This window comes from Salminus brasiliensis, chromosome 19, assembly GCF_030463535.1.
Source record: "Salminus brasiliensis chromosome 19, fSalBra1.hap2, whole genome shotgun sequence".
In the NCBI taxonomy this organism is placed as follows: Eukaryota; Metazoa; Chordata; class Actinopteri; order Characiformes; family Bryconidae; genus Salminus; species Salminus brasiliensis.
Window position 1 is genome coordinate 25,058,803 of NC_132896.1, and position 13,360 is coordinate 25,072,162.

At 40.5% G+C, this 13,360-nt stretch overlaps 1 protein-coding gene across 6 annotated transcripts in view; it reads right to left on the reverse strand.

Moving 5' to 3' along the window:
* frmpd3 (FERM and PDZ domain containing 3) overlaps nt 1-13,360 on the reverse strand; it is a 155,234-nt gene that overhangs the window by 12,368 nt on the left and 129,506 nt on the right. For all 6 annotated transcript variants that reach the window (XM_072663365.1, XM_072663367.1, XM_072663369.1 and 3 more), the window contains 10 exons: nt 13,170-13,282; nt 12,516-12,670; nt 12,067-12,169; nt 11,855-11,900; nt 11,305-11,409; nt 4,640-4,747; nt 2,719-2,850; nt 985-1,104; nt 744-880; nt 183-309 (listed from right to left, as the gene is read on the reverse strand). In XM_072663365.1, the coding sequence (XP_072519466.1) occupies nt 183-309; nt 744-880; nt 985-1,104; nt 2,719-2,850; nt 4,640-4,747; nt 11,305-11,409; nt 11,855-11,900; nt 12,067-12,169; nt 12,516-12,670; nt 13,170-13,210 (1,074 nt within the window). In that variant the 5' untranslated portion in view covers nt 13,211-13,282. The remainder of the gene's footprint in view (nt 1-182; nt 310-743; nt 881-984; nt 1,105-2,718; nt 2,851-4,639; nt 4,748-11,304; nt 11,410-11,854; nt 11,901-12,066; nt 12,170-12,515; nt 12,671-13,169; nt 13,283-13,360) is intronic.

Genomic DNA, 13,360 nt, shown 5'->3' on the forward strand with positions numbered 1-13,360 from the left:
AATGGTTAGTGCTGGAAATGGAATTTACATTTACGTTTATAGTAAAGAGTTCCAGTTTCTTAGTTTTGTAACCTAACCCTGCTTCTTTCTATATTACATTCCACATGTGTTTACAAAAGGTATAAACATGCTGACTTGCAAAAAGATTTATAGGCAACCACATTTTCACATTAGGCCTATACCTTGTTGCCAGCAGGTGGGGGGTGTTGATATGTCTTCAGCAGCTGGGAAAGGGTCTTGCAGACATTCTTCTCCTTGACAGTTGGCAACAAGGTAAGAGGAAGGAAAGGTTCCAGACCCCATTCTTTCCTGGAAAGGTAAGACAGGTCTGCTGTCAAGGTTTTCATGGATGCCCTGGGTGATGTTATTAGAAATACTATGTTCAGTAATAGCCTGTGGCATACATATTTTTATATAAAAAAAGGACAGATTTGAATGTATAAAACCGTAGCCGCTGATTTACGCTTTTCACAAAACACAGAAGGCACATTATTTGATACCTTCTTGCAGAGCTTAGACTTCAACCCTAATCAACCCCAAACAATGGATCAAATCATTGTCCTTCAAAAGTGCTTGATTAGCTGAATGTGGTGTGTTAGATAAGGGCTGGAGGTGAAACCAGGGAAAGGGTTGATGACTACTCTGTGAGGTGGTATCTCTCATTCACAAAGAGTAGCTTCAGAACAGTAGACTTCGATTTTTGATGTGTTTCCTTAAAACCTTCAAAAACTTCAAAGACTTACTCCACGTGCTTGAGGGAGATCTTCTGATTTGGTCTTGCTATTGACACTGTGATGTAAATATGGAGGGCTGCCAACCTAAGTGTGACATCAGCTTTCCAGTCCATTCCAAATCGCTCTTTGATGACGTCATTGCGGCTCTGTTATATAAGAGACGCAGTACGAAAGGTCCATTTGGATGTTGTTTACATATTTCTACACTGATTGTTTCTCCTGACAAGCCCATAGCAGTCAAAAAATCTACCTGTATGTAGAGGTATTCAAACGCAGCAGGGTCCCTCCTTAATAAGTCAGCTGGGTCTTTGGGGAAGAAACATATCCGGAATAGACACTTCATCCCCTGGAAATAGGTTCTGTGCACCACCTGAAATAATAGAACGAAAGGAATTTCCTAGAACATAAAGACTACCTTATGAGACAGTAATAAAACTGTTGACTCCAGCATTTTTCAATTGCTCTGGCGGGGTATCCATGATATTTCTATAATTTAGCAGCTTCTTAAAGGTATATCTCTTTACTAGTTTGTCGATTTTAGCAACTTTTTGAGGAACTATTAAGACTAATTGAGATTGGAATTGTGATGTAAGTTTGTGTCCAATTTTGCGCCCAATTTGTCTTCTTAATTGAGGATGCTATCAAGGTGGCAGAGTGAAGGCTAGCATGTGCTTCTTTTGAGACCCATGAAACCAGCCACCACATTTTTTCTCAAACTGCTGCAACATTTTTGGACAGCTGCTGAATGTGTTTGGATGAAAATCTGTTTATGTCAGGAAAAAAAACACCTGTGTTGGCTACCATTACACTAAACGATGAGAGGGAGTGAGAGCCAGTTATGCTCAGGTGGTACCCCATTGTTCTCTCACATTTTTCCAGAATTTAGGGGGAATTTAACTGGAATTTCTGCTCAATATTTCTTCTCAATTTTGCTTGCTAGGTCATTGGACAGCTGAACGTGTTTGGAAGAGAATGCTAACTGACAATTTCTTTTACGTCAGCCAACAGGCACCTGTGTTGGCTAGCATCACACTTGGAACCCTAGTTTTCTCACATTTTCCTAGAATTTAGCAGGAATTTATCTGGAAAGTTGTTGTATTGTTTTCCCAATTTGTTACCTGTTAAACTTGTTAGCTAGGTCCTTTTTTTTTGTCTCAAAATGCTATCAAGCTGGGAAGGTGAAGGCTAGCATGTGCTTCTTTCGAAACATGTGAAACCACACACCACATTTTCTTAAACTGCTGCAACTTCATTGGAAAGCTGAATGTGTTTGGAGAGAATGCCAGTCTAACTGACAATCTTTTAGATCAGTGTCAGTTAACAGACACCTGTGTTGGCTAGTGTCACTCCTGAATGATGGGGGGTTGAGGGCCAGTTATGCTCACTTGGAACCCCAGAGTCTTCTCACATTTTTCCACAATTTTGCTGGAAATTAACTGGACTGTTGGATTTTACCCAATGTTTCTTTTAATTAGCTGGATAGGTCTTTCCTGTCACAAGATGCTATCAAGCTGGAAAGATAAAGGCTAACATGTCCTTTTTCAAGACCACCCAGCACAACTCCTCAAACTGGACATGCTGAACGTGTTTGGAAGAGAATGCCAATCTAACTGCCAATCTTTTTATGTCAGTTAACAGACACCTGTGTTGGCTAGCGTCACACTGAATGATGGGAGGGAATGAGGGCCAGTTATGCTCACTTGGAACCCCACAGATCCTGATCTCTTTACAAAAGGAGCTTTTACAATGCTTTTACAGTTCCGTCCACTTTGGAACCTCTAGCAAAAACCCTTCAACTTTGGGTAGAGTTTAGATTCCAACAACTGAGCTTTTAATGTGTCCACCGACAGTATAATAGCCCACCACTGCTCAGCTATTCTACAGTTAATTAGATGGCTGGACATTAATATTTGATCATGGCTTTCATCAAAAATCTCGTGTGAATATGAAGAATTTCATTTGTGGAGCACAAGAACAGACTCACATGCGAGAGAGGCTGGTTCTCCTGTAGCAGGTGCAGTCTCTGGTTCTGGTCCAGCCCTCCGGACTCCAGAACCAAGGCGAAATGCTCAATGTAGCGAAGAGACAGGCGGTCTTGGAGCGAGGACATCACGTCCTGTTGAAAGGGTAAGGAAGAAACAACAAGGCTTTTGGTATTCTTTAAGCCAGTGGTCCCCAACCCTGCCCCTAGAGTTCTACCTTCTTGCAGAGCTTGAGCTCCAACCTTAGTCAAAGCCCAACTGATGCATCAAATCATCGTCTTTAAAAGTGCTTGATTAGCTGAATGTGGTGTGTTGGATAAGGGCTATAGGTGAAACCAGGAAGAGGGTTGGTGACCACTACCTTAAGCAGTTTGACCTTTAATTATGACTGTGTTTTAAAAGTTGTGCTTAAGGCAATAGGTACTCACTTGTCATCTACCACATAAAGGACCTGACCATGCATGGCCTTGTAAGATATTCTGTATTTTAATGTAGTGGAAAAAGAGGGTGAAAGAGGCATGTATGCTTCGTAAACACGTTTGACATTTGCTCCACTGATGCAGCAGCGAAATCAATTGAATTAATGATTGGAGCTTGCCCGGGGCTTGCTCCTCTAGAAACACATATACAGGAGGCTTCTCAGAGCCTTTTGGCTATGCCTTAGGAAAAGGTCTTGGAATAATAATCAGGGAACCTCATTAATACTGGTATGCAGACGTTGTATACTCAGAACCCTGCTGGGGCTTAAGCACACTTAACGTGGCTTGTGGAGAGCATCATGGAGGTCTGTGGAGCCACACTGATATGAAGTGATCTGTTACATGGGTGTTTTGCTGATAATCCTGGAGGTGGGACATGGATTATTTAGTGAGGGCTACACAGACTCATTCACACTCAGTCTACAGACAAGGTGGCTGGAGCAGCTGCCTGCCTCTTGAATGGCCATAATCTGTTTTGGTAATATTGACCAAAGGCTAAGTGAGTGAGAATGCCATTGGGTACACACTGCAGGGGAGAATGGAGACAGAATAGGATTTTGCCTCACACAACTTCACATCCAAACATTTTCCTGCGTAGTTTATTTGGTCACGGTTAGCTGTAGAACGTGTGACATTTGGTTCAATGTTAATTTTGTTGCCCGAATTCCGTTAAATATCATCACATACAAGCTTTTGACTTTTACTAGGACTCATGCCACATTTGATCATCCTTCATTCAGAGCTAGACATCCATTCTGCAGAAAACAAAGAGCCTTTGGGAGCAAATGTGATTGATTTTGTGATCATCCATTGCACATACTGTAATTGACTTTAGCTGCTGGATACATTTCTTGATTTGCATTTTATTTTAATTTTGTCTGGCGTAATTAGCCAGACAGATGTGAGCCTTCTCGTTCTTGCTCACGCTTTTAGAGTACGAAAAGATCTTTGAAAAATCTAATAATGCAGCCTAATGAGTCTGCTATAAAATGTCGGTGTCCTCCTGGTGCCTGAGCTGAAAGACACTAATGGCCTTTCTCATCTACTTTCAGTTATGTATCATTGACAAGATTCGATTCCATTTAAATACTGGTAATTAATTGCATTAGTGCACCAGGAATCAGACTCATGACAAATTTAATGGCTTTGAGCTTTTGAGTTCAGAGACCAGGATTTTATGAACTGCAAATGCTGTGCTATTCATCACCCGTTATCTACGAAGCTCTGGCACATAAAGGCGTCTCATACCGACTCCAAAGGGAATAGCGGAGGGATCTGTGCTCATTTATTCTTACTACGCTCACTTTGTCTCTTTGTCTTTTTTGTCTGTCCAAAATGTCAGCCATGCTATGGTATCAATCATGACGCTCATGTTCTGATTGTAACAAAAGCAGGTTTGAGAAACATGTCCACCATGGGACATGGGAAAAAAAACGACACTCACCCTGACTGTGGTGCGGCTATCGAACGTGAAGGACTTGATCTGTCCGTTCTCCAGGAACACCTTCAACACATTTGGTATCAGTAGCAAGGAGTCGTCCTTAAGCATGGTCTGACGGAGAGCGAGAGAAAGAAAAGAGTAAAGAGATGCCTGCAGTCAGCGACTTTTGGACCCGAGGGTTATTGAAGACAGAATGAAACATCAGAGAAAGTGCTTTAAAGGTCCAGTAAGGAAATTAAATCAATTGCAAGGGGTGGGGTGGATACAAAAAGGGACATGAGCACTATAATTGGATGGAGAACTTAGGAATGAGGAGGGAGAAGTAGGCCTACATCCAGTCTGCAAACAATTCAAAGGACGAGGTCTCTTACAAACTCACGAGGCAAATGCCTTAATTGAACTAGAGAGCGCAGAATAGGGACAAAACTCTGCTTTAGGAGTCTTCAGGAGTACATTGTGGAACGATCAAAGAGCAGCTTATTCAATTTCTCCAGTGCATCCCTTTAATATGTATGTGCTGCCAGCACAATTGGACACTGGGGCTGAATTTGTTCACGTTGCAGAGCACGAGCTCGGCTCAAGGTTAACTCTGTTTCCACAACTTAAAAAAAATACAAATAAAAAAATCAGTTCAGCGCTTTATAACTTCTGTCATTTATCATTATCAAAATCTTAAATATTTAGATAACTGGTTCTTATAACCTACCTAGTGGAAGTGCTTTAATATTTTTATTTATGATGTTTTAAAGAAAGATTCCATGCTGCCAATATGGCTGAGTGCTGTCAGAAACTGGGAAATTGCACACAAGCAGGCAGTGAAGATGTGTTCTAGATAATAAACAGGTTTACGAGATGTGACATACCTGACGTGACCTTTCACCTTTATTCATGTTTTTAAATTCAGTTTTTAAAGCCTTTTTTATTTTAACAGTCCAACGCTCAGCTGAGTAATATTAAATCTCTTCTATTGATATTCCGCTGTGTATGTGGATGACTCAATGTCGCAGTTTTCTGATATCCTACAGATCTCCATGCTTAGTGTGCAGATTGTCCAACAAGCTCCCGAACAGAGCTGGAACCAAGTTGTATTTACTAGTTATCCATCTGGTAAATACAACCTTCAGATGAGCACTCAAACACAGCATAGTTCCCTTACAAATCACATGAAAGTGAGAATCAAACTACTTAACTGAATCTTAATGCTCCTAGTGACATATAGTCTTTTCATAAAATGCCAGATAAAGTGATTTGCTTATCCAGCGCAACAGTATTCCCTATATTGTATTCCTCAACTGCCGTGTTGAGGGTAAACTCAAATTCATTAACTGTACTTAATAGGACTTTCAAAGTTTATGCTTTGAAGCATGTGGAAATGTGTTACTGAAGTGCAGCATTTTAAGACTTAAAGAAGATTTCAGTAAACACCAGTTGTCATAGCGGCAGCATTTTCCATTTTTATGTCATTTCAGCTCAGCAAGTGTCGTGACAACTGACGGTAGTTGTAATAAATCTATAAATGTCTGTGTAGTTTTATGCCAGTTGTCTGGCATAAGATTTATGTAGGTATAATACTGGCCCCTTAACATTGTATTAATTATACTGCCTGCTATCTACATTTAATTCTGTCATGGTTATTTGTCCCCTATTGACATTACAGTATAACTTACCCCACTTTGCATTGACTCTCTGTTAAATCCCAGAAAAGGCCAGATGAAATACTCTTAGAATTTAATTATTACAATAATTAATTAAAAAATATTTTGGCAATGATTGTATTTTTGAGCCAAGATGTTACCATTACAACCGTTGTGAAATACTGAGTGATAGCACAGCTCATCAGTGGCTAGAGGCTAAAAGTGTGAAAACAGGAAAGTTCGTGTGTGGCTTCTTTCTGTAGTAGCTATTTGGCAACAAAGCCCAAACACTTTAAGTGCTGACAGTTCTTGTGTTAACATTGTGTTGACTGATGCTACAGGTCATGGGATGCACTTTCCTTTGAGTTTTCATTAATTCCGTTCCCATTAATATCTCACCACATTGATAACTTAGCATGTTTTCCAATATATATTATTAGTTAGAATCTTCTTTGCTGATCATTTACTTTTACTCTGTAATACAGGACCTCAACTGATGGCACCACACAATAACAAAACAACTATTTATATTACTATTCAAATTTCCAGAACTCAGAATATTTAGATCTTTTAATATGTGAATATATTATATTTTGCCAAAAGTCATGCAATGAATGGAGGTGTAATCAAGTGATCTGGTTCCTAATCACACTTTGGTGCTTTTGGACTTGAGAACATCAACATGAAGTGGTGGGCTCATTGAGAACAGAAAGACGAAGCGATATGATCATGAAGCCTGACCCCACTCCCTTTTTCTCCTTCTAATCCTCTAACAGAGGCGACATCTGGCAAGTCGGATGAAGCGGCCCCCCTGTTGGCCCTTTGCTGATCGCACGAGATGGATTGACATGATTAGGGGAGGCTCAGGTGAGGTGGTTTGATCTTTACCGATTTGGGCCCTCTAGGCCTGATCAGCAAGCTTCTTCTTCCAGGAGAGCTGCACGCCCCTCCCATCGTTCCTCTTTTTAAAATTGGTGTGGGCAGCACCCGAGGGTGTTGTGTTCACTCTTCCTTGCTCGCAAGGCAGATATGAGACTGTATAGGACATAACCCATGGAAGGAGATGTTAACATGGGTGCTGCCGACCCATGTGCAGCTAGAGGGGATGGCAGCTTTAGTGCTAATGAAAAGCTACAAATGAATGGACTTCTACAAACAGCATTAGCGGTTATTGGAAAGCTACAGGTTGTGGGCTGGGTGCATTTGCTTCTTTGGTCTGTATCTAATTACACTCGAACAGGCTCAGGCTGTGAGATTGTACCTGAACTGGCTGTATATTGGCTATATGGTTTTCACACCTTCCTTGTTTGACATGGACCAACTGAGTGTTTGATTTTATTTTAGTTCTGTTCATATATGAACATTTGCGGAAACTGTGCTTTATGACACATCTGAATGATGTCCTACACTAAATAAGGGTATTTTAACATCAGGGCATCCAGTTCTCTTCTTCTTGAAGCACATCAGTGCTGTACTGTGGATATAATCTGTCTGTTTTCAGGATGAGCTGTTGTAAAATAAACAGAACAATAAAAGAACAGCCACAAAATGCTTGTGATTTTGGCACATGGACTATGGGAGGTAGGTTTGATAAGTGTGGCAGGCACCATGGAACTCATTAAATATATATTCAAATAAATAATTCTAAAAAACTTCATGGAGGTATAAGTGAGTGTCACCGCTACATGTTTCATTGCAAATGATAAGGATGCAATGTTACTAAAACCCTAGCTTTGTAAATACGGTGCCTTTAGCACTTAATGTGGTCTAGAACCACCTACTTTGACAGAAAGAGCCTATTTACACCTAGCATTTGTGAACTTACGCTTCATACAGGATAGTCTCTGGATATACATACTGTATTATGTTTACACTTTCCACTAAAATGCATCCCTAGTGTTACCAGAGAGAGAGATCCGATTTACTTTCCCATGTAAATAGTATGTTGTACATGACTTCCTTTTTACTTCCTGTAACCGTCGGTTTCTCACCATACGGCTCTGGAAGACTGTGAATGGTTTTGAAGAATGGTGGGGGTTCCACAATGTGGTGAACCAATAAATGGTTTGCACATTAGAAAATGGACTATTACTCTGTAATATTCCCAAAATCCAGTACCAGTAAATAGTAAACAGTAATAATTAATAGCTTTTTTAACTTAACAGAAACGCCTTCAGTTTACACTTGAGTAATTTGTGTCCTAGAAGTGGTTCCTAGAAGGCTTTTCATGTGGTCAAGTGATCACACACTCACCAAATATGTGTGAATGCCAGATGTGCCAGGTGTACACCTCAAAGAGACTTACATTAAACTCAATTCAAAACAACCAATCCTGACCTGTTGTTTTGGTGTGGTGTGCAGAGGGCGGGTGATTAGGGACTTAAGTAGCGTTGGCTGGAGGGAAGGCTATGTGGACATACATATATCTGCATTAGCGCCATAGCCATGGAAACCAAAGTCGCTAAGCAACAACTCTAACACACCAGCAGATCATAGTGTTTACACACATGATGGCACATCTTCACAAAAATATAAATAAATGACATATTATTACTTTTGAAATGTTGTGTCAAATGTATTTATATATTGCAAATAAAATTCTCCTTCAAAACACAATGAGAAACAAGAATTGACATTTAAAAAACAAACTTATGTCTCATCACTGTTTAAAGTCTCTAATGTGAAAGATACCATGAATATATCTTGCTCTGAAAGACCAATTTTTTTTTCAGTGTCCAGTGCCAGCAGATGTTCGCTGTTGACTGAAATTTAGCCAACTGTTTCCTGTGGAAGTGACAGAAAACACTGCATAGAAGTGTGTATATGTGAACATGTGGAATTCTAAGCCAATTAGAATACTACTGAAAAAATACCAATAGTCATCACCAGCCTAGCAAATAATAGATGTTAGATGCTTTATTTATTAATAGGCATGCAGTTGCAAGAAAAAGCAAGTGAACATTTTGGAAGTATCTACATTTTATTTTAATATATATATTTAATATTATATTTAATTAAATGGTGCCTGATCAAACATGCCGGATGAAGTTAATCATAGACAATTGCAGTCTATAAGTACTGTTCATGCCTTTTATTGAGAACATTAAGCAAACATCCACAGTGCAGGCTAGAAAAAGTAAGTGAATTTTACCCTTGAATTTAATTTAGAATTCATCATATGAGCAGTTTCCTGTAGCTGAAAATAAGATTTGCACAACATTAAGGAGAAATTCTGAATTATGGACCATTCGTCCATGAAAACGTGATGTACTTCATCAGTATTTCTGGAATGCCTTGCTTTCACAGCCGTCTTTATGTCATGCCACAGCATCTTGATAAGCTCAGGACAGCCGTTCCAAAACATAATTCAATTCTCTTTTTTTTTTCTTTAGTTGATTTACTTGTGTGCTCTGGGTCATTGTCTTCTTGCATCATCCAGCATTGGATTTGGTGTGGGAAGAGCCTTTTCCTCCAAATAGTTTGCCTTTTGTCTCATTTGCCTCTGGAACATGTTCCATGTGGAACATCCAGGTCGTCCTGGGCAAACGTGATGGGCCGCAAAGTTTTTTTCTGAACAGCAGCAGCTTCCTTTGTGGTGTTCTTCTGTCAACACCAGCAACAGTCCTGATTTTTTCTATTTGTTGACATTTTTAATGCATATCCAGGTCTTTAGCAATATTTTTGGAGCCTTTTTTTGCTTCATGTACCACTATTACACATTGACACATTGGTCACACCAATCAATCTTTCTTGAGATGAACAGACTTATCAGTAACAAGGATTTATGTGACTTTATTAAATGGGCATAGCAAATGTGAAATCCACACTTCCAATCCCATCTCCTTAATTGAAAAAAAAATTGACCATTAGCTTTTGGAGAAGTCATTAACACAGAGGTTCACTCATTTTTTCTAGCCTGCACTGTGCATGTTTACTTAATGTACTCAATACATGAACAGTACCACTGTTGTACTGTTTGTGTGTTTTTTAGTTTCATTGAATTGTGTCTGTAATTGTGACTTGGATTGATGATCAGATGACATTTTAATTGTAATTAATGCTGAAATTCACTTTCACTTACTTTCTCTTTCAACTGTGCATATATGAGCACCTGAGGCTGTTACTACAGAAATTCAAACCCTGGTTCAGTCTTTAGCAAACAAACTAGGTGTGAAAACATCCCAAGACTTAGCTTTTGCCTGAAGTTACATTATTCATTATATTCATCCTTTGTACAATTTTCATATTAGATATTTGTGACACCACCTTCGTTGCTTGGTGTCAGTGTATTCTAATACCTCTCCCTGAACAACAAGACAAAGGGACTTAAGTCTTGTATGCAATTCATGAAGTGCACATCTGTCAATAGCTCCCAGTGTGGCTTCTGTGCCAAACTTTTCTGGTTTGAGTGACTCCAAGGAAACCTCTCAAGTCCACAGCCATCTATTCTTCTTTTTTTTTTCTTACATAACCTGTTTTTTCAACATTTACGACAAGCTGCGAGAGTTCACAGTTAAAGGAGCACTTCAGTGAGAGTAAGGGGAATTAAACAGAAGCTCAAAAGGTTCTGGGCTATTCCCCTTAGTTTCTTAGTATGGTGAAATGGGCCTACACTGAAAGGCAACTATCTGGGAGGGAATTCAGGCTTGGCCCCTTTGGGTAATGGACCAGCAATCTGATGCAATGAGATGAAGAGGGTAGGAAAAGTGAGGATTCGGTTTAGTCTGAGGGTCTGTAATGACAGCTACGTGACATCGTCAAAGTTGACAAAGGCCGTCCACTTGAATAAAATATTAGCACTTAGACTCGGCAGCAGAGATAATCCGCATGGGCCGCATGACCTTGTCATAACAAATCTCACCATTTACAATTTATAGCTGCTTGCTTGGCATTAGCAGAAGTTGGCAACTGCCCTTGCTTGCTCTGTTCCTTAAAAAAAATGAGCAGCTCTCATTTCAGACCCTAGCATAAGCATGTTACCACAGATGAGTCTGGGGGGAGGGAAAGGTGAGCATGCCAGGCAGCAGGACATACTGAGTCTGGGTCGCTGATGGACACTTGCTCAGAAAAGCGCACTTTTGGGGGATTGGTTCGCAGGCGAGCTTTCTTGGCTGCACTTATGAAGGCAGATTTAGGTGACTGGGGGAACAAAACAGAGAGAAAAGCAGTCAAAATCATTATTTGGTCATTATGTTTTCTGGTTGGACACATGCAAGCTGTAGACAGTTTCACTGGGGTCTGATTTGAGAGCAGTTGTGCAAACAGGCTCATGAAACAAACGAAGAAAGTTTGCCTACTTGATCAGTAATTCAGTTAGACTTCTAAATGAATGGGACATTTCGCTTTAAAGTTTCATTACATGCATGAAAGCAGACGGCTCAGTAATTAGGCAAACTTGGCAGAAAAAGAAGCGTGACATGCTATTGTACACAGAAGCGCTCTTTCTAAAATTACAGAGGCCTAAAAAGCCATTCGCCAAATAGTGTTTACAGACAGCATTTAGTATAGCAGAACAGAAGAGGCTGTTGAGGAGGCTGAAAAACAAATTGCATGGGAAGATAATAGATGAAATGGATATCATCACCTGTTGGGGCTGCAGCACAGTGAGAACAATAGAGTCCTTGCAACGTCTGCGGAGAGGAAGAAAAATGGAGGATGGGCAGTGAGACACAGCAAGTCAAAACAGACGTGTCTAATCTGAAGAAGACATGGTAGATCACCAAATACAGAAAGCAAAGTCAGTCATGCGTCCTGACACAAGGCCTTTCTACCATTGGCGACAGTAAAGGATGTTACCTTACAAGGTCTATGACTCTCTCCCTGGGTGCGTCGCTGACAGGCTCCTCGTTGATGGCTAGGATCTGATCTCCAGCAAAAAGCTTGCCGTCGGATGGCCCGTCTGAAATTCAGGAGCATACCAGAGGCATATATGTTTTTTTGAGCAGCTGGAGAAGTTAATTACTCATGTAATCAAACATGGTTATGCATTAATGTTATACCTAATGTTCATTATTTTACATATCATAGCAATCTAATAATACCAGACAATCTAATATGAGCTTGACTCTAAACAAGCTTGATTTGATTAAATGATTTCAAATGGCGACAGCAAACAAGCAAACAATCAAACAGTGGCCAGTTTTTCAGTAAATGAGACTGGTTGGCCTGGTGGACCAGATGCCTGTGTTATCCCAGTGGGTTGCAGAAGTCTGGTCCCCAGGTCCTGCTAGAGACACGCGTCCTACCCGCAGAGACAGAGCGTACAATGACAGGCCGTTCACTGCCGGCGATGAAGCCAAAGCCGTGGGTGGGATGGCGCTGGATGCAGACCTGTCGAGCTGTGCCAGGGGTCAGACTACCACTGTCCATACCATCCTGACTCTCCTCTAACATTGCAGGGCTGGGAGAAAACAGCACAAAAGATAACAGACAAACAATTCAGACAAGCATGAAAGTTTGTGAGTAACCCCCTCAAAAGTGTGTTGCCAGGTTGTTACCAGTTATATACAATCATGCTAACCAGTTCCTACTTTTACTGTAAGATATGTTCACATTTTGGCCAAACTTGCATGGGCTATGGATTGATAACAATTGAGAATTGAAAAAGGACCAGGCTTTGTTTTGGTCTTAAATAAGATTAGTTCAACCTCGTCTTACACAGAACCCATTTTATTCCATCTCATGTCACAGCTGGCTTTGTTTTGAATTTGAGAGGGCTTTGCTTTTGCCATTGCCTGCTTTATTAGGTGTGTCGATAAGCTTGTTTACCATGCATATTTTCCAAATGCTCCTCACCATTGTAAGTAGGACATGAGAGAATTGGGTGACGCTTCCTTGCATAATCTATTACACCCTCCTAACCCACTTTACATTCAATGAATGTTGATTAGGCAGCACACCTGTCGCATTCTTTTGGATGTCCATCCTGGACCTGGGCCATGCCCTGAGAGGAGAGGACAGGATGGGGCGAAGTCTCGCTGCAACAGGATTTCTCTGTTTCACACTCATTCACCTAAAGAAGGGCAGAGGAAAGAGAGGAGACAAACACAGCTTTACGTGAAGAGGTTCTGAAATGGCAGCTCACACAGAT